Genomic DNA, 26435 nt, shown 5'->3' on the forward strand with positions numbered 1-26435 from the left:
CTGAAATAAATCAAGAGCTGAATTCAGAATCAAAAACAGTGTAACTCTATAATACTAGGAAGTCTAGTATCTGTCCCTTAACATCCCTTTACCTAGCCAGAGCCAAAAGGAAGTTGGGAAGTATGAAGCACAGAGGTTGTAGAAATATTAAGAAGAAGCACAAAGGGGCCCCACTAATGTCACAGGTAAGTTAGGGTAAGCTTTGGATTGAAAGGTAGTATATACACGTGAGGGAACAAAACAGCAGGGCACATTTTTTTTCATGTTTCAAATTCATTACACTGCTATCCAGTCCCCTAGTAACAAGTTTTGAATCTCTAGGTGGTTAAACCCTTCCTCACAGGTCAGACTGACAGTGCCCGTAGAGGCAGAGCTGCCCTCTCTCCTGGTTTCATCTCTGCCTGCCAAATGCGCTGATCTGGGTCTCAGTACCCGGTGTTACATTCAAAGCACCCCAGCGATGTAGCAGGCGATGACTTCAGACCTCATATTACATCTGGGTTAGCAGCAGGAGGCAGAGCTTGTGCTCCCCATCCACATGCAGGCTTGGCCTTGATGGAGCTGGCCCATGCTGCAGCTGCCGCGATTCTTTCACAGCCCTGTGACAAAAAGCGCTGGATGTGACAATGATCTCTATTGTGGCTGTGACAAGAATCCCTGCAGCTGTGACAAAGATCACCGTGGTGTCCTGCTGCCAGGATGCTGGCAGACTCCACAGTGAAGCTCAGTGACACTTGCTCTGTAACCCATTTGACATACACTTTTGCCCAAAAGGAGTTTTTCTAGCAAACCTAGAAGGCTCAGAGGATCAGGGATTTCCCTTTGAGGTCCAGCAGGTAACACCTCTAGGTAGGGTTACAACCCCACCATGCTGAGACTGCCAAAGGAAAAATATTAATGAGGTCAAAGTTGTTCTGGTGGAACGACAGCTAAATTCATTTTTTATTTCAGGAGGACTTGTTTCCATGATGTCAAGATGGCTCTAGGGCTATTGCCATTGACCAAGTTCACCAGCAGATAAATTTTTTTTTGCTCCAGCTGGATCCCTACAAATGTATGCAGCCTGGTGGGATTCCTCCAAGAAACCTCAAAGAGCTGGTTGATATCATCGCAAAACCTCTCTCGATGATTTTTGAGAGGTCCAGCTGACTGGAAGCTGGCTGACATTGTCCTGATTTTCAAAAATAAGGACCATGGAAACTACTCTGTCAGCCTCACTTAATTGCCTGGTAAAGTTGTGGAGATTATTTTGGGAGGTATTGAAAAACACCTGAAAGACAACAGCCATCAGTCACAACCAGCATGTCTTCATGAGAGCAAAATCCTGCTTATCAAACCTGATTGCCTTTCATGACAAAGTAACCCACCTAATTGATGAAGGTAAGTCAGTTGATGTCACCTTTTTGGATTTCAGTAAAGCTTTGGATCGTGTCTCTCATATCCTATCCTACTGGAAAAAATGTCCTATTGGAAAAAATGTCCAATATTCAGCTGGATAAACACATCATGTGATGGACGAGCAACTGGTTCACAGGTTAGGCACAAAGGGCTACAGTAGATGGGGTGACATCAGACTGGGGCCCTGTCACACAGTCCCCATCTGAGACCCTGTGCTCAGCAGCATCTTCATAAATGACTTGGACACAGGACTGGAAGGGAAACAGAGCAAGTTCAAGAGGATACAAAACTGGGAGGAGCTGTTGACTCCCTCAAAGGCAGGGAGACCCTGTCGAGAGACCTTGACAAACCAGAGAGCTGAGCAACCACCAACTGTATGAAGTTCAACAAGGGAAAGTGTCAGATTCTGCACTTGGGATGAAGCAACCCTGGCTGTACAGACAGGCTGGGGAATGGGATGAAAGGTATTAAGTTATTAGAGAGCATCCCAAAGAAGGGCTACAAAGATTGTGAAGGGCCTTGAGGGGAAGCTGTATAAGGAGTGGCTGAGGTCACTTGGTCTGTTGAGCCTGCAGGAGACTGAGGGGAGACCTCACTGCAGTTACAACTTCCTTGTGAGGAAAAGAGCAAGGGGAGGCACTGATCTCTTCTCTGTGGTGACAGTGACAGGACCTGAGGGAATGATCTGGAGTTGTGTCAGGGGAGGCTTAGGTTGGATATCAGAAAAGGTTCTTCACCCAGAGGGTGGCTGGGCACTGAACAGGCTCCCCAGGAAAGGGTCACAGCACCAGCCTGACAGAGATCAAGAAGTGCTTGGACAAGGCTCTCAGGTGCATGGTGTGACTCTTGGGGTGTCCTGTGCAGGGCCAGGTGCTGGACTCAATGATCCTTGTGGGTTCCTTCCAACTCAGCACATCCTATGATTCTGTGTGATTTATCCAAAATAAGTGGTTCACTCTAAGGTTATCTCAATATTTTCAATGAAGTTTCAAGTTGGTCTCTTTTTAAGGCCAAGGTCTTTCCCCATTTACACAAACATAAAGCTAAAATACCCCTGATATTTTGTGAAGAGTCTATAACAGATCTGCTTTTTTACTTAAAAAAACATGACTTCCATTATATGCATCTATTTTCAAAGACTTACCACAAATAGTGATTTCAAACACTGGTATTTGGAACACAAGAGAGCAATACTCAAAAGAAGTTAGTTTGGTTTGCATTTCTTTGCTCATAGGGAATCAACAAACTTTCAGCTGAATGCAGTATTCCTGTGCTGAATTAGAAGTGTATAAAGCAAAACAGAAATTACCAAACCAAATATAAACATGGCATAACTGTATATGGTTTCAATTTTAGGATGTCAATGCAACTAGCAAATCCACAAAGTAAGCCCTTTCAGCAGCCTAAAATAAAAAGAAGCTGTGGGACGCTAAGAGCAGTGTCACAGGGCTGTGAGTACGAAAGCAGCCCACCATGGCCTGCCAGCCAGCAGCCTGTGTGCTCTCCTCATGGTCAGGAGAACCCTCTAGCTACCTGCATGTGCCATGGGAAGACACCTGTGTTTTCACCCTGGCACTCACGGCAGCAGCTGTGACCACAAACTTTCAGGTGAAGGAGGGCTGAGTCTACTTCTTGCCCAACAAAGGTAAATATCTTCCTGGTATTATTGCTCCTCCTGCTTGCTCCCTCTTTCTCTTCATTTGAAGTTTTGCAGCCAAGAACCTGTGATCATCAGAGCCCGCTTTTACTGTTTATTGTTTTCCTCAATGGAAAGGAAGTAAGGTAAGGAGCTGCAAGCAAATTGTTCAAACTGAATGTTCAATCACTGCAAGAAATTGTTCAAACTGAATGCTGCTTTATTGAACAAATAATGCTCCATTCTATTTCCATCTTGAAAGCAAGGTGGGAGGTTACATCTTCTGCAAAAAAACCCCACAACAATCTACAGTCTAAACTTACACAATTCTGTTGATTTGGGGAGCCAGGCAAGGCACAGTGTGTCCTTTGGGTTTCACGAGTTTGCCATGTGAATGAAACCAGATTCTCTGAAGGATAATTCCTGCCATCTCATTCACCTTGTGGTTGTCCACCATAATAAAATTGTCACATCGGGCTTTTCTTTAAAAAGACACACACACAAAAAAATAATAAAGTACTGGATGGCAACCACACTGACTATTCAAATTATGTAGATATAAAATATAATCGAATTTCTAACATGGCCCTGTAGGACTAGCCATGAATTTGTACTTTTGTGAGGCAATCTGGGTTGTCATTTTTCTGATGTTCTTTAACATAATTCTAGGGCTTTATGCATGTCTCCATTATCGTGCCTTGACCTATTGGCAGCAAACAAGTGCTTACACAGTATGCTGTATTTCTTGGAGAGTCTTTTAAAAATGTTTTCCTTACTTTGTCTGAATTCATGTTAACTTGCACATCAAACACATGAAGAAATCTAGAGAAATTTAAGGGACAAGTAAACCAGATTTGTTCATTCTTCTGATGAGGTTAAAGGAAAACCACGATCTTTAAATGAAATAAAAGTAGACTCACACCCCAAAGGCCACCCCTGCATAGAAGCTTTTCTTCAGCTAAGTTCACTGGACTGAGATAATAACCTGAATCAAATCATGGTTTTCCCATAGGACTAAAAGTTGCCTTAAATGTCCAGGTGGATGCAGTCATCTCCAGGGGGAGTGAACATGACACTGTCAATGGGCTCCATTCCATAAGATCTTCCAGAAAGCCTCAAAAGTCCTACTTAGAATTTCTGTAGGTCTTCCTTCTGGTTCCATTAACATACTCCTAATGTTCAGCAATCATTTTTTCACTTGCAAAGCACCAGTTCTTAACTTATAAAAAATAACACTTTATTTCAGAATAATTGCAGCATCCATCATCTAGCTCATAAGCTGAGAGCTGGAGCCACTTGGTCATTTAGTTAATGGGTTCAAATAATGAGTTAAACAACAAAAAAACACACACAAAAAAAACCCCTAAATACATTAGATTAATGTAACTTTTCATGTTTTGCCAGAGTTTTCTCCCTTGACTTAAAATTTGCAAATATAAAGAAAGATGTGTTCCTTTTACCCAGTACTAAAATCCTACTAGACCACATTTTTATCATGGCACACAAATTCAGCCAGTGTCCTTCATCTGCACTAAAATTGTCAAATACAACCTGAAGTTATAGAAACTTTCACAAATATGTGGAAACTAGTTAAGGTGTCTAATAAAGATTTTGGAAGACCAATTGTGGTGATTTCTCCACACAGATTGTGGTGATTTCTCCACACAGAAGAGACTCAAGAATCTAACCTGAAAATAGTTTCTTAACACACATCACACTGCTTCATCACAAACCAAACACTTCTTGCTCAAAAATGCAATGAATTGTATCTAAAACTATAGACGGTAGAGTGTTCATGTCAGTCAGTGAGATAAAGAGAAAAGAAAACAGTGTACTCAGAAGAAAAAACAGGTATTATGAAATCTCATACATCAACCTAAATATATTACATCATCTCTGCATAAGAATAAAATACCAACTTCTGCTTTACTGTTGTGTCTTTCCTTCTCTTTAGAAGAGTAGGAGTATAATGTGACATATCATGGAGGGTTTTTTCCTAAAAGCATTGCTAAGTATCTTAGGAGGCTATGAAGATAAAAGTAACAGGATGGACTTTATTGGTAGGCTTTGGTGGACTGACCTCCACTCAGATAGGAAGTTAACAGACTCAGCAAACTTTCAGGCAGCTCTGAGCTAGGCAGAGTGGCTAACAGAAGAAGAAATAAAGAAAGAATTTCTAAAGAAATGCCAGAGCCTCTGTCCAGGAGACTTCAATAAATTTGGGGTTAACCAACAGAAATGTCATGACCCTCAATAGGGAAAAGCATGGGATTCTGCAACCAGAGTGGAATAATCCCATGCAGACTGAAACCTCACCAAGCAGCAGCTCTTAAGAATGTGCCTGTGATGTTACAGTGGACACCACGCTGCAGAAGTGAGCCCTCTCTGTGAACAGAACAAATTGCATGCTGAGCTGTACCCTGAGGGGTCTGGTAGCAGACTAAGGGAAGCTAGTGCTGAGTCAGCCTGGGGACCAGCTCAAGACAATCCCTCAGTTCAAGAGGGATGCAGAGAAAATTGGAAAGGTCCAACAAAGGTGCCTAACACACATTTCTGTGTAGAGAGGCTGAAGGAGCTGGGCCTGATAATTTTGGTAAAAGAGAAACCACAGAGGTATTAAATATCTGCTTACAACTATTTGAAGGGCAGTTCTTCGGACACCACCACCAAACATCTCCCGGTAGTGTCAGACAGCACAACAAGGAAAACAACCACACAAATAAGTTTCAGAGATTAAACTTGGAGAGCTGGAAAAGTATTTTTGCTAGCAGCACTGGAACATCTTGTCAAAAAGGCTGAGAGATTCTGTCCTTGGAAAGGTTCATCCAGACAAAGCAATGGCTGATCTGGTCCTTTGCTGAAACAGCCCTTTTCCAAGTAGTAGAACCTTAGATTTTTGGAGGACTGGAACTAATTACCCCTTGAAAGGCCTTCAAGATGGCATTTTCTCCAAAATAACAGATTTTAAAACTCTCTCTCCATTCATTCTCAATCTCCTGTTTTACTGATTGGGTATTATAAATGTTTATTTTTTTCATTTATTTCTACTGGATATTTCAATGCGATAGATGTATTCACACGACACAACATCTCAGTGCTTCTTTACATTATTACAAAAGACTGTTTTTAAACATGACCACGCCTGCATCTGCTCAATCTGGAGATCATTTAAAAGACCTATGTCACAATGTTAATTATTTTATTTCTTGCTTAATTAAGTAGTGTTTCTATCACTGCACAAAGATTTTGATTTTATAAAAGATCTATACCTGTTATACATTCACTGGCATCACAAACTGGACACTAAGCACAAGTAAGGGAGATGTGAAAGAGTGCTGAAAATGCATCAGCCAGACAGCATCATCTCCAAAAATAACATCATAATCCTCATCGTAATCTCTTAGAATGTGCTGCTGAACTTGCACCAAAGTGTTGCATGCAGAAAGGGGGCATATAATCTGGGAAACAAACATCACTAAAAACAACTTTGTTCAATTAAATTCAAATGTTTTAATCAATGAAAAAGTTTCTTAAAAGGTAGCTTCTGCTGAGTCACTGACCACTAGCTCTCCTCTGCTGATGCCCACTCTCCAATCCCAATGGGGCCCAGCCTTGTCCTTCCCTCCTCACCAAACTCCTCATGCATTCCTCTGGAGGCAGGAATCACTGCTGCCTTGTCAGCCTATTTCTGATTAACAACCTGCCTTCGTTTGCAAGGAAGTGCAAGGCATTGTTTAAAGATGCAGCCTTCGGTGCCCTGGCCATCACAGATCATGTGGGCTACCAGGGTTCTGCCAGAGGGCCACTCAGGACTGCTGGCTGCCAGTACCACCAGGGGAAGGGAAGAGATCCTGCTTTAAGTAGACCAGGAAAGAAGGTCTGTTTCTGTTCAGTGGCTCACTAAGCATCCTAACTTTGAAGAGAAGAATAACAAATGGAGAAATTAACCAGCACTTATTTAGAAATCGCTGCAGTACGGAAAATGAAGAAAAGCAGCAACAGCAACAAAAACCCCACCCCACAGAGGAAATCTGAAAGGCTGAGGATGTCCTTGGATGCTTTCCAGTAACAGGCAGGCACACTTCCACACTTCATGCTGCTGTAGCTACATAAAGGTGCTTGCTTGCAAATTCAGCAAATGTGTTGCCATCAATAAACTATTTAAAATAAGAACCTTTGATGCAAATAGTTTGCTCTGATCTTTGATTAGTAAAATAAAAAGTGTCTTACAGAAGCAAAGAGAATGTCTCTTCAGCAGATCATGAGAATATCTTACACAAATACATAATCCTTTAACCACTTTCAATACTTCTTTTCCATTTTGAACTCTTGGCATGGTGTAACCCAAATAAATTGAGATCAGAATAAACATCTGATTTCATACGCAACACGTACTATAATTATTTTTATATAATATAAGCATAACAGTTATTTTAAATTTAATTCCTAGTACCTACTTAAAATTATTAATGGAAAATATTTAAAAATCATTCAGCATTTGTCTATCTAAATACTTGAAATATTGCTCAGGGTTAGCACGATTCACACTACTTTGAATATCCAGAACAGCACCCACTAATTTCTAGGCCCTCAACACATGTTCAGATGCATCACAGAGTATGTGCTGGCTCCTTGGTGCTTGTGCCAATGGAGACCCTTCAATAAGAGAAACTTTATTCTGGGGCAAAATCCTGTCAGTGCAGAACAGAAGAAAATGGAGAGGCTGATGTCCACAGCACCCCAGACACCCCTATGGCTTGGGCAGGGTACAGAAACACATTAAGGCATTAGTTTTCCAAAATATACTTTTTTTTTGTTCACTAAAGTTGATTTGGAAGATTTTTTAGGAGTGCAGCGGGAGCAGGTTAGACCAAGGCTTGATTAATTTCCTAGCTGATGCAGGTTTAACTCATCCTGCAGGTATGGAACTACTTCTAGCAAACAGGTAGAGAGGTGAGACAGTAATCCTATACATGTCACCCCAAACTGCCAGCTCAGAAACAGAGAATGAAAACATCTGCATGAAACAAGTCTTTCCAACAGACCAAGTCCCCAGCAGCAGCAGCAGCAGCCTATTCCATGGTACATTTTGTTTTCATGTACAGTATTATAAAACTGCTGTTCACATTACTGCAGCAGTTTCCCCCACTCTTATGATCGCCACAGGAATCAAAATCCATTTGGAGGGTTATGGGGAAATGCTGAGGCTTGGGCAAACAAGCAAGACCAAGCATTACTATAAATGCCAACAATATATAAACACAATTACAGTTTGGAAGTGAAATAACTGAATTAAGAGTGCTACCTGGCCAGAGAAAGCTGATTAAAGGCAATGGAGATAGAGAAAGTGAGATTATACTAATTAGTTCACAAAGAAAAAGAAGCAACTCCTCCAATTCTTAGGCTGATTAATTAATTAAAATTAGAAAAATATTTGCTATGTAAATGTAAACCACTATATTTAAATTAAGAGTAGCTCATCTCTAGAATGAATTTTAGAATTAGGTTAAATTTAGAATTTAGAACTAGCTCACTGATATAAGGTTTAATAGTCATCTTTGGGAAAGGACCACAGATCATTAAGTACAGAAAAATACCTGACACAGCATATGCCACAGGTCTTTCCATTTCTTTTGTCCATTATACATACTCTGTATACTTAATATGAAGTAATACTCTGGCTTATCATGAGGTTCATTTCATATAGATCCTGTATTTTTGAAGGAATGACACAATGTCAAGAAGGTACTTAGAAAAATGACCTTTAAGAAAAACAATAATAAAAAAGAGAAGACAATAACATTTCTAAAAGAAGTTTGAAAAATTGATTGCCTTCCAATATCAAATTTTTCCTTTTCCAAAAGTAACATGACCAATGGAGTAAGTTAAAATGTGGAATATAGCTCAAACATGTTAAAATCTAAAGTGCTATGTCAAACTATAGCATCTTCAGAGGACAATTTTACACAGGAAACACATAACAATATATAAACATCCCAGGCACCCCAAGTTACTTCAAAGAGATCAGATTAATGAATGAGGGTCAGCTGTCAGGAAAAAGTCCAGAACCAGCATCTCCCAAGCTCCAAGCCAGAGCCGAGTTCCCAGGCTGAGTTATGCACGTTTATGCGTCTCCGCAAATTAAGGCAAATTCTCTGTTCAAATATACTGAATTCATGTCTCTGGAAAGCCAGACCCACAGAATGAGTTGGGGCAAGGAACAGCTCAACATCCTCTTGAAATTAATTCTGACTCTGCAAAGAATTCAGTGACTTTGCAGAGCCTACTGGCAGATGTTGGTAATGTTTCAGAATTAAAAAGTAACAATTAGAAATAAAATAATTCAGAAAAGAATAGTATATAAGATTTGCAGACCCTGATCCCACAAACACACTGTGAAATAGAATTGCTGGAAATAATGTTAAAAATATAACAGTTGATAGAAATAACTGGGGAGCTCCAGCTTCTTCTTAATGTGAAGTCATACAGAATATCTCCACCCTATCCTGTCAAGACCAGTCAGTGTCATTTTCCACAGGCCAGAATAGCAGCTTCAGTAGGGATAGAAAAAAATTAATTAAGGAAGCCTTTCTGGTTCCAAAAGCAGAGTTGTTACAATCATACCTTCCCATTTTCACAAAAGTTTCCTATTTTTTCTTGATGTTTTATTAAAAATTCTCATTTACCATCAGGCATGATTTCTTACTAAGAAATATATTCTTGGCCAGCAAGCACATCTGAGACATTATTTCAAAGACATTTCTATAAAAGACATCATGGGAAGTGTAATAAAAAAGGGGGAAACAGGCCTATTTTAGATCCAACAGAACAATAACTTTCAAATTTAAAAAAAAATCACGAAAATCTGTTCCTTGAGGGGTTTCTAGGAAGTCTAAAGAACTTAATTTATACAGAGTCTTCTCAGTGACAGTCATTTAACAGAAGCTCCACACACAGAGACCCCTCCTGTGAAGTTTGGACTTTGCAAGCTGGGCATTGGCTGGTTTTTTTTCAAATTCTTGTTTGAAAATAAAACTTATCTTCACCCCTTTATATTCTTGATGTTTAGATACTGTATAAATATCACAAAAAGAATTGTGAATATTCAATTTAAAGAGTCATTCAGACCCATGTTCTTATATATAAATAGACTAGAAGGTCAGGCAAATGTACACAGACAAAAAGTAACATCTATGTGTATTTATACATACAAATATACATACATATATAGTCGTGGGTGTGTGGCAATCATCTGCACACAAACACACAATGGATATTCAATGCAAACATGAAACTTCAAATGCACTTAATACTCATCCTCCCATCAATTAGTATAAATTATAATAATAAGTATAAATTAATACTAAGTTAATTCTGAGTACTTAAAATATTTGGTACACACACTGACAGTCTCTAGGATTAACACCAAATTTGACCAGAGGACAATAGTCATAAGAACTCTCACCAGCTGTAGCCTCTTTCTGTCATTTTTAACACCCAAAAGGTAAAGAAAAACTAATCTGAGCCAGGGTTTCTTTCTGTATGCTACAGATAGTCATCTCTGGCATCAGCAGACTAAGTCCAGGCTTCACATTGATTTTCTTTTTTCCTAATGTATACAGTGAAATTGAAGACCTATGCATTTCTGCTAAATGAGGTTCTGCCTTAGCTAATAGCAAACTATGACAATGGTCTGCAAAGAATTGTGTAAAGGAAAGCAGTCTTTTAAAAAAATTCACCACCAGCAGCTGTAAATTCATAACTGTCAATAAAATTGCTGAGGTTTTTATATGCACATTAACAGCATGCCTCAGTGTAAAATGGGATTCTTAATTCTTTCCACAGAGCATTAAATCATATTTAAGACTAGAAGAATCCTCAGGCAGCTACTGGCAGGTGCCCTCCCTTTCAAAACCACTCTGCTCCCTAGGTTTGCACTTTATTGACTTCAATAACAATCTAATTGCAAAAAAATCTTCTTGAAGTAAAATCTAAAACAATAGAGTACAACTACACAATTTATGTTGCTCTTCATTGACTCCAAGCACAATTTCAGGAGACCAATGTGTTTTCTTGTAACGCCAGTGAGATATATTTCAAAATGAAGGTAAGTCACATGCAGAAGATGGTGCAGGACAGGGCTTCAGGTTCCTTCAGCTGCACAGGCAAATGTTTAATATTTATTGCATACTCCATGAGGGAGCACCCTATATGCTGTGAGGATGGAATGATTAACTGGTAACATGATTCCCAACAGTCTGTAAGGACTCACCCAGGAAAACAGTGATACCTCCAGAGAACTGACTGTTATCAAAATGTTTCTCAGTTCCCAAATCCCACTGGAGATCAAGGGCACCTTCTTACTCTTGCTTATGTTTCATCCTATCCCTCAAAAGCAACATGGAGTGTACTAGACAAGAGCTGTCCCTCTGATACCTTATTCCTTAAAGGATTAATAAAACTAAGTGACAATCAGCACCTCCAACCACCTGTCCACCCATCTTTCTCTTAACTTCACTGCCAACGCAGACTAGCTAAGGCACTAGGGCAGCACAGGAGCTGTGAGTATTTAATCCATGACTGTTGCTAAAAATAATAAATTATTAAAATCAAAAAGCTCCATCACTAGGACAATATATCACTAGCATTCATTTTATACTTTTATGAACTATTTCTTCTTACCCGTGGTACTTCCTTTTGGTGGGAATTTGACTGTGACTTGCAGTGTCCCTGTCAGAACTCTGTGCCTGTGGTTGGTGGCACACTGTCCATCTGCTGCCCCGTTACGGGTTTGCCAGCCCTGTGCCATCCCTCTGCTCCCAGCGCTCACACGAACATTTTCACCCAGACCACGGGGGATTCTGGAACACAGCCCTGGTGGGCTCAACTTGCACTCTCCTCCACACAACTCAGTGTGCTGGCACAGTACATAAGGGGTGAAACAGCTGGCATTTGGCTTCCCAACCTTCTCCAGAGGAAATGACATTCTGAGTGACCTGTTATTATTGACCTGGGTTTTAATGAAACGCTAGGGCTGCACACCATCATGCAAAGAACATACGTGGCTGCAAGTGATTAATTCCAGTCTTGAAGAACCTAGTAAGAGACTCTCATGTTTAAAATACTTTATGGCAACTATTATTTTTTTTCTCTCTAGTTATCAAAATAGTAATGGAGTAATGCACCTTTCATCTCAAATTTGCTTATTTTTCATTTCCTTTTCCTTATTTTCCTTCATTTCCTACAGCTTTGTTTATGCCAGCTATTGGTTCTGTGCAACAACCAATCTTATTTCTCTTTTCATTTTAAACATATAAAATACATCAAGGATGAAATCAAACAAAAAACTTTAATTTCATCAGAAAAAAAATATTTTCACAGAAATGTCTGCCCTAGGAAACTCACACTATACTGTTTTCACATTTGCAAAGAGAATGAATTTTAGTATTGTGACTACCTCAGGGGTCTGTCTTCAGCTGCTGAAAATGCTAAGCAGAAATACATCACCTTTAAGACGTGATGAGCATCTACTGTTAAGCACTGAAAATCAGTAGTAGTGTGCAAACCCAAAAGTATTGACAATTCAGACCTATGTACACTAACTTCAGGAAGCTACATTCTGATTCCATCCAAAATAGAAATACGATTTTTCACCATAATGGCCTGCTTGACAAGTATGCACAGCCCTATGTTTTAAAGAGGAATCTACACAAAAATCAAAGGAACTACTATTTGGGAAATGGATTTGCTTTTCTGTGCTGGACTGGAAGCAACTCTGAAACCAGTCATTGACCTTCTTCTTCAGTAGCCCGACCCAAAACCACTGTCCAGCAGCGGAATTTCAGTACCAAGTCCTAACTGCTGAAGCAATATTGGTCACACTGATCAAATGTAACAAAACCCCATTTAATCTTTCACTAATTTTAATACACTGAAAAAGGCTTCAAAGAACTTGCTGCTTGCTGTTATCATACAACAGAATTGTTGCGTGAGGGAAAGAAGAGAGCACCCACACACTGAGATGATCTTTATGAACACTTCTTTAGGGGAAGCCTGAATGTTATTTTCCAAAGCTAAGCTATTCTTAAACCTTTATTTTATACAGCTGAAAACTGACCACAGCCGGAAGAGAAAAAAGAAACCCTCAGGATACTAATCCATACGACCCTAAATTTATACCTTTCCCGAATGAAAGAAAACCAACCACACCCTATAAGCACAAATTATTAATATCTATATTAGGAAGCACAGCCAATTTCAGGAAAAAAGCAGTTATTCCAGGCATTCTTAAAATGCTTTTCAGTTTTACAGCAAGTCCGTGTCCCTCTGCTGTTAGCTGCTGGAGTCACGACACCTGGCTGAGCAGGTGGCCGTGCACGCACTGCAGAGCCACTGGCACCACCTCGCCTTGCTAATGTGAGGACAGCCAGCTCAAGAACAATCACTTTGTCTTTTACCACTCCTTTGGCTGGTAGCTGCAGCCAAAGCACTTAAAATGCCATCTATTTGCTGCCAACTAGAAGTGTCAGGGCAGAACTATAGGAGCACGGACACCTATGGTAAATGCACTCGCCTTTGCAAGCCTGATGGGAGGATGAAAGCTTCAGTTTTTGGGAAAATTAACGTGATAAGTTCTGCTGGTTTGTCCCCTGAAACACAACTCACATGTGAAATAGTGCGTCCTCAGAAATGAGCAGCATAATGATGCTTTATTGCTTGAGAAAGCCACATATCCCAAGAGAATTTGTGTCATCATACAGCAGGAATAAGGCTGATGGAGCTGACTTTAGGCCCAAATTAAAGAGATGGGAAAGAGATGAAAAAACACCATGACAAAATATGCTTTTGTTACTTGTTGAGATTAATCTGAATCAAAATGTGTTCACAGTTATAATTTCTTTTACAATTAAAAAACTGCCAGTAGGAATAGCATGATTTTACTTTCCACTGCCACTATAATTCTTATTCCTATCAAAAGAGGAAAAATTGCCAAGTTATTTCATTAGGAAATGCAACTAATTTACAGGCATGGTAATTTTCTCCCTACAAAATTGTATAATGAGCTTTAAACTCACTAAATAAAGGGTCTCTTCTCTGAGTGATTATGCTTAATTTACACAGGAATTAGTAGTGACTGGACCTCCTTTCAGAATAGCTTAAAAAGAGCTGCATTTAAAAAAAAAAAATCAACAGCCTTGAAAAATATCCTAATAGCTGATGGAGTAAAAAGTACTTCTCTGTGCAGCAGTGCATACATTACATTTTGTCCACAAATATATTTTACAGGACAAGCACATAACTATTAAATCAGGTATCAGAATCCAGAAAATCTCTAATGCTGATTTTATATTAAATTATTCACTTGGGCATTATGCTGAAGAATGTATAGAAAAGCCCAAAAAACAGATGGGACAGCAATGCAAGGGAGCCATACTTTCATCTACAAAAGTTGCTGTCACTGTATGCAGTGTTAACTAATTACCTACTTATTATTATTTGTTGGTTTTGTTGTTGTTATTATTATTATCATTTTATGGTGGGTTTTTAACCAGTTAGTCTGTCTGAAGAATGGATCCTTTGGTTTACAGATAATTCTTACCAAATGTAGTTCAGTTTTCACATAGTTAAGTGCTAGCCAGAAAACCCCAGTATCTCCAAAATTCAGGTATTTTTGGATATTTACATAGAAACTAGGCATTAGAAACCATTTCCAAGAGCAGCTTGTTAATGCTATCACTATGGTAGTAAGATATCACACATAAATATTGTTTGTCCCTGGCAAGTTATAAAAGGTAATTTAACTTCCTGTTACCTAAAGCAGTTGACGCTGAGGTTGTGGAAGTAGGAGAAACACATTTGGAAGTTTCAGTTTAAAATTTCACCTCCTTTTCTCCTTCGTAGTGTAAGAAGTCCTTATCATCTTTTCACCTACCATAGAAGCAAGATTCAGAATATTTAAGGCCTGGAAGGGGCCATTACATCATGTAGCCTGCTCTCCTTTGTCATAGCATGCATTTCATGAAAGGTCTACAGATCACACGGAATCGGTGCAGGTGGGTAACAACAGCATCACGCACCGGCAACACAGAGCAAGACCGTGCTATCACAGCAGCTTAGGTAGCTTACAGGGAGTAAGAAGAAATTAATCTGAAAAGGGGAGAGGGAAAAAAAAAAAAAAAAAAAGCAGTAGTGAAAATGATTCATGGCAATAATTGGAATGCAATCCATCCTCGGGAACCTGGCACAGCCATCGTGACTGGGGCAGCAGCGCTGCCTGCGCTGGAAGCCGGGCAGCAGCAGCATTTCTGGCACACCAGTGCAGCGCCTCCGGCACGCCAGTGCAGTGTCTCTGGCACACCAGTGCAGTGTCTCTGGCACACCAGTGCAGTGTCTCCGACACACCAGTGCAGTGTCTCTGGCACACCAGTGCAGTGTCTCTGGCACACCAGTGCAGCGCCTCCGGCACACCAGTGCAGCGCCTCCGGCACACCAGTGCAGCGGCTCAGGCACACCAGTGCAGTGTCTCCGGCACACCAGTGCAGCGTCTCCAGCACACCAGTGCAGCGGCTCAGGCACACCAGTGCAGCGCCTCCGGCACACCAGTGCAGCGTCTCCGGCACACCATTGCCATCTGCTGCGCGCTGGGAAGAACGCGGCTCGGCACCGAGACCCAGCGAGAGCACAGCCCAGAGGGGCTGCCAGGGAATCCTGCCTTCTCCACGTCCTTGCTTCGCTTTCACCCTGCCCACACCCACCCTGATGTGGCTGGGCCTCCCTCGAAGCCTGGAAGACAAGCAGTCCGAAGGTGTGAGAGTGGATCTGGTAACTCATGCCTAACCCTGCACCATGCCGTGAGTATAGCCGGAGTCTAAGCTCTACCATGAGAATCATGAGCTGGAGCCTGTGGCTTCTCTGGCAATGACACATGCTACCTCGTTTCCAGCAGCTTTGACAGAAGGAAACCCTTGGATCAGGTTCCTCATGCAAAGTTACAAATGCTTTCTGGAGATGTTCTATGCCTGGAAGTAATTTGCACACTTTGGAACCAAACGACAAGACCAAAGAATTTGGGAGCGACAATGGTTTTCTCTGACAGAGAAGTCTCTACTCTGTCTTACAGAAACCCACCTGTATGTGGGTAAAATATCTGCTGAAAGTGACTGCACATCCCTGTGATGTATGCAAAAGGAGCATATGCCTCTTGAATACAAATGTAGTAAAGCACCTGTGAAAACACTTTTCAAATCATAACCAGTATTTACTGAACTGACACAAACCACTTAAAATAATTTAGATAATAAGCACTATCAAAGAACACAAAATGAACTTACAATACCCACAAAATAATGAGGGACAACTTGCTGAAAGTATTGCCACTCAACAAAATTTGGCCCCCGCAGTAGCTCACTTAAACCATTCAACCCACAGACTTAGATTATACGTGAATTTTGCGTGACTGCACATAGATTTGGTAGCAACTGGATAACCTTGGGAGCTTCTGGGAGAAGGACAAGTACACCCCCAGTTTTCTCCCTCCCTATCCCAGATACAGGTACTATTCAGGCTGAGGTGGCAGCTCCCAGAGGCTGGGTGAGCACCCCTATCCTGTGCCACAGAGTCACAAACTGGTGTTTGTTGGTTTATATATACTGCACGCACTGAGCACTGCTCTGATACTTTAGGGAGACTGGGAATTGCTGTTCAATCTGTCTGGATCAGCTGACTTCAAGCAAGTAATTTCACCCCTCCAGCATCTTTCTTTCCCCCCACAGAAATAGGGTAATAACAGCAACCTCCTTTGTGTAACAGCTTGTTATTTATAAGAGGAAACTATTACTGCTGAAATTCAGTCTTTACAAACTTCACCACATATGTGAACAATAGTGGTCCAGCAGCAATTTTCTAATCCATCTTCAGTGTTACTAATTAAAAAACTTTGTTGGACTCTGTTATGGACTATGAGTGTTTTTTTCCAGGGCACTCATCTCTGCTCTTTTACCCTTGTCTTTTCCAGTCAGTTTTTCTCCCTCGTTCACCACAGCCCCCCATACTCTGCAACACTGGTTTATACTTGTCTCAGCAGCCACTTCATGACCTCTCACCTCAGCCTCCAGTAACACTGAACTTCATTCAGCAACCTCACGAGCTCAGTCATCGTGTTGTTACTCAGACATGCTCAGCTTGGAGAGCTTGGCTGAAGCTTTGCTCAGTGCCTGGAAGAGAATATTGCTAAAACTCACAGAAACCTTCACCCTCCAAAGTACACATAAGACTAAGACACAGCAACAACGCCCAAACACTACTAGCAGCTCTGATTTTTCTGAGTATTAAGGACCACCTGTAAGAAGGGGAGGGAAGGTTTATTTGCCAGTGACCCCAAAGAGTAATTTTTCTCATTTGGCACACTTCCAGTGAAACTGGCTTGTTACCCTCTTTACAAGACCCTGTGATTTTTATTGATGAAAAATATGTCAAATTTCCGTATTAGTCACTCACTGAATGACAGGGCATGGGACTCCAGGCATGGCCTGCATACCAGGGACACCAGCATCCCTGCTCACAACCAGATTGTCCTGCTCAGCTGAAGGATGAGATCCTGCTCTTGCCCACATTCAGGATGATCTGGATGTAGAGGAGAGGACCCACACAGTAGCAGTACCAGGGCTCAGGCAACCCCCTTGCACTAAGTGGGGCATAAACAACACTTGTTTCTATTTCGTAACTTTTCAGCTTCAAAGTCAAGTTAGCAAAATGGCTGTTCTTGAAAGCATTACACAGAAGAAAATAAATTGTAAAAAAAAATTAGAAAATAAATAAATTTAGAAAAAAAAAATTAACAGGAACAGAAATTTCTCCATAAGCTACTCTGTGAATTCATTCCAAAAAAACATTTTCATCATCACTATGATTTATCAGCACCTGATTGCTCAGGGGCATTATCTTGGCAGTGTCAACACAGACTGCAGGCAAGGACCCAACATCATCAAAACCACCACAGAAGTTACTTTCTAACACTGTGGAAAGGGCCTGCAGACAGGAAAAAGGATGAAAATCACAAAAAGGGAGGCATTCCCTTGTAAACCCAGATGTGGTCCCTCAGGTCTTCCTCCTGAGGCACACTGACAAAACAGAGCAGCAAAATTGCCACTTGTGCTGTTCTATAAACAATCCTTCCCCCTGGAAATTGAGAAATTTAAACAATATCAGATTGAGACCCCTTCACTCTCAAGAAACTTAACCTATTTTCTGCTTGATACAAGTTTTAAGATTTAAAAATGTTTTAACGGTATTTCTTTTAAAGGATGTTAAAACAATAGTAGGACACAACCAAAACAGCATTAATCACCTGTTACATTTCAACAGCTAGTGAACTACAAAATCTTCAGTCAATTCCTTCCATTTTTTTTTTGTAAGTCAAACACTCATGTTGTTATCCTCTGACACAAAATAAAGATTTCACATTTTTGAGTGGAAGAAATTAGTGCCTTGTCTTCTTGCTATATGAAATATCCCTTTTGCTATAATCCCTTTTCCAAAGCTTTTAGAAAGCCAAGTGAAAGTGGGAGCATACCTTTCACATTTTCAAGACAGCACATACATTTTCCTCTTACATATCCCAATGAGGCAGTTAGCATAAACTATGTGGAAGCACCACAAGACACAAATGTCTCAGGGTAACTCATTGAGAACTGAAAGTCTCAGATAGATCTCTCAGACAGCCACTGTTCTTATTCTTTCCTTCACTGATGGAATTGCAGTAAGAAAAGAGTTATAAAATGGGGAATGTGACAGGTGCAAGTTAAGATAGTGTCAAACAGATGAACGGATATTTTATTATTATTTTAATAAATATCTTATCTAACTTCTTTACTTAGATAGATGCATGGCTTCCAGTGTAATTATTTCTACTGCTCATGGTTTTCAATGCTCCATCCGAGTAAATCCCTATCATCTAAAGCCAATAGAAGAGCTAATCTTGACTGCCTATAAAAGAAAAGTACTGTACAACTGCTGAGACAAAGGGAAGAGTACCATTATTTCAAGTGATGCTTGGGATATTACAAACTATTTTACTGTGCTGACGATACTCTTAGAAAAATGTGAGGCCTATTTATAACCAGATTTTTTTGTCTTGTTTCAAAATTAAGAGTACAAGAGCAAAAGACATACCAAAGAAAAAACAGCAAAGAAACAGTGCCTGAAATGTTATGGTGAAACAATAAATGATCATGGCTGCAGGTTGCTGCCAGTGGAAATGAGGACAATGCTGTCAGAATATACTATCAGAAATGAGGACAATACTGTCACAAAATCTGTCTGGGGAAGATGTCCAACAGTGCCCAGCCCAAATCACAGTCAGCAGAAAGATGATCTTTCTGTTCAGACTCTTTTAAATAAATAGGTTCATCCAGAATACTAGGTAAAAAAAAAAAAAAAAAAAAAAAAAAAAAAAAAAAAAAAAAAAATTTAGAGCACAAATTTTCAACAGTTTCTTTGAAGAAATAACTTATTTTCAACTGTTTCAGCATAGCAGCTCCCAGGTAAAACCAAATAAGAAAAACTACCTCTAGAAATACTGCCATAAACTACATAGGTGTACTCACCAGTCACTTTTCCAGGAAGTTTCACACATGCAAGGCATTGCCTTTGAGGCCATTTGCCACAACAAAACTAAACACTGCTGAAGATACAATAAATTTCTCACACATGAAAAAAAATTAAAACATTAATTTTATCTCAGTCTAAACAACCAGTCTGTGGAAAATTTACACTAAATGTATTTGACACTTCAAGAATAAGGGATATTATTTTGAAAGATGCATTGTATTTTTTCAGACACTCTTGTGAAGCATTTCAGTCCTCACTTTACCCAGAAGACTCATTGTTTTTGCAGTATGAGCAGCATATATGATATACTCCATTTCTGCTGGAAGGTGAAAAATATGCTAGGACATATGTACAATCTGAAGAGAACATATTGAAAGTAATGTAAAAATTATATTAAAAAGTCCACAATATAAATAGTCAATTAGCACCAGGACTAGGGTTGGGGGTTTTTTTTCTACTTCTGCTGTTTAGAGGTAACTTTCTCAGCAAAAAGAAACCTGCTAGTGATTTGAATTGGTGTAGCCAAATCCTGCTCACCAGGATCCTTTTAGATTTTTGGAATTCCAGGCCTAACATGAGGCACTAGAGCTAGGAAATCACCTCTTGAAATCCTTTCCTGAAGTGGAACCATGAGCTGAGTCTGCCAGGAAGAACTGTAAGACTCACCTCCTCACTTCTGAGCAGACAGAATAAGTGAAAACATTCATAATTCCTGGTTATATATACCAGCCCTGTAACCCACTTTCAAAAAATTAAATTTATGGAAACATAACAATGGAACCAACTCAGATGTAGGAGATAAAAGGGTGATAATGGTGTCTCAAAGGGCAGAAGAAATTCAGAGCTGACCTCTGCAAAGAATACGTAACTACACGTTCAGACTTGGGTCTTGACAGTTTTGGTGTATATATTTTATTTCTCTGTCAGCCAGTGTTTAAATGTGACTTCACAGCTACCACACTTTTGTATGTGCATGTACAAATACGCATTTAAAAAAAATCTCAGGGAGAAAAGTGATAGCTGATGTGGAGCAATAATCCTCTGGCAGAACAGTTTACAAAAGATGACAGAAAGCAGGCAGCACAAGTAAACTTCTGGATGCCATGGGAAAGCATAGTCAAACAAGATCAGATAATTTTGGCACAGGTATAAGAAACACAAATGAATTACTAGATTTTTAAAATAAATGTAGACTAGATCAAAAACTTACAGGTGTTGTCAACATTCAGTAAAGCTGAAAGATAAATCCTCCATGACTAAGGATGAGTGAGTTGTGTGATCAGTTAAAGAGAACAATCTGAATTCAAAATAAAAATGTCCCCAAGACAAAATAATGGTACCTGTGAAGGGAAGAAAGGAAAAAATGTTATTAAAAACAAAAAAACTAAACCAAAACAAAACCAAAACAAAAAACCAAACAAAAAGAAAAAAAGAAACATAAAAAAACCCCACCAGATAAGAATTCTATGGAGTTGAGCAATAACGAGAAAAATGTTCTACAAAGTTAAAACTACAGGGAGGAAAACACAGTCACTTTCTAAGAGGATCAAATCAAACAGCATCAGTGTCAAGTGCTGAGAGTCATCAGTCCCACCACAAGAAAAAATGTGCCATGTACACTTCTAAAATTCCCAACACTGAAGCGCAAAGCTGTAACACCTTTCACAGTATATTAACAGTATAACAACTGCCTCTGGAGAGGCTGGGAAGTTAAAAAAGCTAAAAATTAACATTTGAATTTTAAAGTTTACTTGGGCAGTGTACCATGAGTACCATATTATAACTTTAAATTAATGTGAGCAGTGATGCATACTAGAAGAAACAGATTTATTTTGTAACAACTGTGCACCCACGGAGGATGGCAAGCCCTTTCAGAGCTGATAGTGACCCAGGATATATGTTTTGCAACATATGCTTGTAGTAGGGTCTCTTCACCACTCTTGGTTTGGACTACATGATCTCCAGAGGTCCCTTGCAACTGCTCTGAGATTATTTCCCCATCTGAAGAAGAAGAAAGATTACACTAACACATTTTAGGAAGCACAGTGAGCTCTATTAATTATACTACATAGATAATAAGTCAGTGTTAATAATATTTTCTTTAAGTCAAAGACTGGATAAGCAGAAGAGTCTTAGTTATGTTGTAGTAAAAAAGTTATAGGGACACCAACATTTACACACAGCATTTGTGTGAGATTTTCATTTAGTTAAAACAGTTTCCAAGATTACTGTAGCTGAAAGGAGTTGAGAACAGAAAAGAAATCCTCATTTATTTATTATGTTTAAAGTAAACATTGTTTTCTCAACTTCCTTGAAACATTGCCTTGAGTATTTATATTTATTTCTTCCTGCTACAGATGAGTAACACTTTGAGGAGAAAAATGTAAATCCAGTAACATCTGCAAACATTCTGATTAGTATCTGAAACAAATGTTATTGTATGACTAACCCCCTACTTTGTTTATTCCCTTTAAATAAAATAACAGGAATTCAATTTTAGTTTTCCTAATTACAAAATATACTTACCACAAATTGCTGACCATCGGGTGCTAAGCACTACTTACCTGCAAAACAAATCAAACAAAGAGTTACTTCACAGCACAATGAACTACATAGGAGAGTGGATACAATTTAGGTAGCCTGATGATCATCCCTCTTTTGAATAGCAGAGTTCGATGAAAGAATGGGGTGAACCCAAGGATTCAGGAAAAAAAGCCCAAAATTAAGAAGTCCAGCTGGAATACCAATGATGAAAGGGGAAAGCTCAGTCTCAGCAAAAGTGCTTTTTGACTTGAATGTCACTGTCCCCAAGGTGAAGCGAAAACTGCCAAAATTAAAACTTATTTGCTCTGACTCTCAGAATTGCTTCTGTCTCACCCAAGAACAGCACCTGTAACATGGGATACAAGCTCTTTATGGGAGGTACTGTCTCCAGGATGTTTGTTTTCCAGACTAACTTCACAGGAACTGTGAATATTGTTTATCTTACACAGAATTTCACAACTTGAATGAATTTATTAGCAAACCCCACTAAGGCCTGTAAACACTGAGAGTTGAGTTACAATATTACTGCATCTGACATTGCTGTGTCTTGGCCCCAGTTTTCTTCTAAAAAACTTCTTCTGAAAACTATAAACATCTATTAAACTATAAGCATCTGTTACTATCAAAGGTGGCAAAATGGCAAGGTTCAAGTTAGTAATAGCAGTATCTTCAGCAAACAATGACAGAAACATTGGTTAGAAAGAGCCTCTGGACATTATCCAACTTTCTTTATTGGGAGTGCAAAAAATTAAATCAATTCTTAATTTTAGGGTTCTTTGAAATAGAAATTTCAAACAAGAAGTTCAGTAAAGGAACAACCCATGTTTAATTGACAAAATATTATGATTAAACAGTTCTCAGTATGTATTACAGCCAGACACTGCATATTTTTGTCACAGAAATGCTATTATTGTGGTACTTGGAGATACAAAAATTTGAAGTTAATAGAGTTAACAGCTTGCTCATTCAGACCCCAGTTTTGTAGGAAATTGTCTAACTACTCTTTGGTATGCAGCATCTTTGACACTATTATACCAAATACATGTTATTTATCCCTTAAATAATAAAATGCCTATGAATATGACAATTTTTACACACATAATCCATACCATATCAAATTCATGCTTTTACTACATATACATGATGTCTAAATTCTAAATTCATAGACCCATCCTGCTTTCATAATGGAGTCCTGGCAGCTTCCATAAGAGAGAAGTCTGACAAGTTCATTTAAAAATATCAGTTATAATCCACCATGGCAAAGATGTCTTTTGCTTTGACGATTTAAAATAAAACACAAATTTGAATAATAAAACTTGTCAAAATCAAATTATTTATTTTGGGAAGAAAAATAAATAAATACAAAGAGGGATGAAGACAGAAGAAACAGTGCAGCCTTAAAAATGGCAAGAAATGATCTCTAATAGTTTTGCCACTGATACCATAACCTTTGGTAAATGGATTTCATCTCAGCTCAAAATTTGAAATAGGTCTGGTGTGCAATCAGAATGAATCCAGAAAAGTTTGACAGGTATATTCTTCTTTTAAGCCAAGTTTGTTAACCAATCATGCCAGAGTATAGAAAAACAATCTTTAGATTCCTGACTATCAGGAACAGTTGCTTTTCGTATCTTGAATTCCCCATGTGATGTAAGAATATTAATGCAATATACTATTCACAACATTATGACATGCTATAATTATCTCCATGGATGCCAGAAACAATTTTGACCATTGTGATAAACTGGGTACTATCCAAAAGAAACAAACCCAGCACAGATTTTAAAATATATGGGTGCAAGTGCACTGTACTTTGATCACACTGACAAAAACTTGAAGAAAGCCAAGGGCAGCTGGGACTGGGAAAGGATGATGCCAATTTAAACTTTAAGACTGACAGCTCTGTTTAGGATAAGGAAAGCTGAGTGGATGTTATTCAGCAAGGGAAAAATCACTGTGGAGGAAGAGAAGATGTAGGAGTAATATATTAAAAATAAATATGGAACTTGAGGGCATGTTTAATGTAAAGCAAGCCAAATGCTTTGCTAAAAAATGTGGCCTTTGTGGTCTTTTGAAACTATTACCATAATTTTTTTTCTCCCCTTGAGCTAAGTTCCTAAGCAGACATTAAAATATTTGTAAATGGAAATTAGTATTCAGAAACACATTTTAGCATGAGAAATAGAAATGTGCCCTGAGCAGTTCAGCCTTGCTGCCCTGGGACAAGTCTGTCCTCAGCACCAAACCTGGACAAACAGCTTCCGTGGCTGCAGGGGCACAGCGTGACACCAGTGCCCACTCCTGCATGAGTGAGCCTTGGGAAAGCCCAAGAGAAGTGACAGGGACAGGTCTGCCACCCTGGTGACAGGGAGTGATAAGCACTGCTTGAGTCTTCAAGAATCTGGAAAAATCCGAAATTGCAAACCAGTTGGAGGGAAGGAAAAGCGGCTAAGAGCTTCTCCAACTAAAGTGAGCTCTGGGAAGAAACGTAACTTCCCAGGAGATAACAGCTCCAATGTTTGTGCAGGTCTCTTACTTCCATGTTGCTTGTGATAATTCACTGATTTAAGGAGGAACCAAGACTCTTCAAATTTTACACACCTTCTCCAACAAAGAGCTGACTGGCACTTCTGCAGCTGCTCCTACTCAGGACAAGCAATTAAGTCCATGTGGTTTGGCTTTGCAACCTTCCCAGGCCTGCACTTTCACAGCACTTCATGCCCTGTTCTTCACTCCTGCACACTGGACAAGTCCTGCCTCAAGAGGCCACAGAAACAAGGCTAAGATTTGGCCTCAAGAATTTCCCATTCCAAAAATTCCATTGATGCAACACTTTGCTGCCTTCGTATGACGACAGTAAAATTGCACCCAGAGTGCAATCTGATGCCATGCCCCTGAGGATCACTTAAAACTACTGGCTTGAATCCTACCACGCATATTTTTCTCCAGGAAGGAGAAATACAATATTCTCAATGATTTATAGAGAGCTGTTGAAAAGCCTTTGCCAACCTCAGGAGAAGTTGGTCTTTCTGGGTTTGGAAGTAAGGGGAAAACAACACAAAAACTGTAGGTGTTCTCCTTGGTTTGCTTTTTGAAGCCATTAACTGATAATGGCTAACTCATCATATAAATATCTGGCATAGCTGAGTGAGGCTACAAGATATAAGGATGTGTTTCCAGCAAAGAGGCTGTGATTCATTTGTTACTCATAGGAAATTACTCACATTTTGCACAGACATGGCAAACCTGCACAGCTACAGATTCCCAGACTCACCAAGGAAGGTCTCCAGCTCCCAGGTTTTATATATACGTGTTATTCACACCAATAATGTCAATGTTCACTGGGGCAAAAAGGAAGAGAGCCATTTCTGTTAGCACAATAATCTATATCTCTAGAAAAGCTTTCCCTAAAAAGGGTAAGGAGCATCCCTATAGCTCTCCTTCAAAATTCCTACTGTCTTCTACTGTCTACTCCCAATAGAAATCTGCAATATTTGGGTTTTACCAGAAAATTCTTATTAAAACTTACACTCTCCTTTGAGCCCAGGAGAGATCCCATGAGCTGGTTTCTTCCACCTATGCTCAGATGAAAGGATTTATTTCTTTGGACAACAAAGAAAAATTCTTTAATGTTAAATTCTGTTTTAGTATATAATTCTGTAATGCATATGTTATTTTGCTGGCAGGACTGTATTTCTGCTTCTCATCCTGCTCCCCCCACTATATATGTGCTCTAACTGAGCTACTTGGCTATATCTAAGTTTAATACACATTAATAAAATCTACTGCCTAAAAATTTTTATTCACTTCCCAAAAATAGTGCTTCAGCTTCCAAAGACATTTAAGGTGTAACTTCAAAGACTTTACACACTGACCTAATCAAAAGCATGTTGAACCCAAAATTTGGATCAAGTTTTTGGTGTCCAAAAAAAGCATTTTTTTTAGCATGTTTCTTTGAATGCAAATGTATTCAATTCAGTTCTGGAGCTATATCATAAAAACAATTTTTCAGAAATAATAATTACAAAATCATGAATCAAGTAATTTCTAAAAAAGAAATTTTAATGAACTTGCATTGACAAAGTTAGTGTTCTGGTATGAATCAGAACTTTATTTCTTATCAAAGAATATCAATCACCTAATTCTCTTCATCCATAAAATGTGAACAGTAACTGTTATTCAAGTATTGGTAATGGATAAAAAAGGCTTATACCAAACCTAACGACTTTTGGAATCAGTAGTACTAAAA

General features: G+C 39.3%; 1 protein-coding gene across 3 annotated transcripts in view; it reads right to left on the bottom strand.

Moving 5' to 3' along the window:
• Positions 1–26435, bottom strand: part of SMYD3 (SET and MYND domain containing 3) — a 394207-nt gene that overhangs the window by 169328 nt on the left and 198444 nt on the right. The window contains exon 1 of one of the 3 annotated variants that reach the window (XM_063390958.1): positions 20853–21681. The exons of the other annotated variants lie outside the window; for them this stretch is intronic. Coding sequence (XP_063247028.1) covers positions 20853–20867 — 15 coding nt within the window. The 5' untranslated portion in view covers positions 20868–21681. Of the gene's footprint in view, positions 1–20852; positions 21682–26435 lie in introns of those variants that run through there. 3 annotated transcript variants of the gene reach the window in all.

This window comes from Prinia subflava, chromosome 2, assembly GCF_021018805.1.
Source record: "Prinia subflava isolate CZ2003 ecotype Zambia chromosome 2, Cam_Psub_1.2, whole genome shotgun sequence".
In the NCBI taxonomy this organism is placed as follows: domain Eukaryota; kingdom Metazoa; phylum Chordata; class Aves; order Passeriformes; family Cisticolidae; genus Prinia; species Prinia subflava.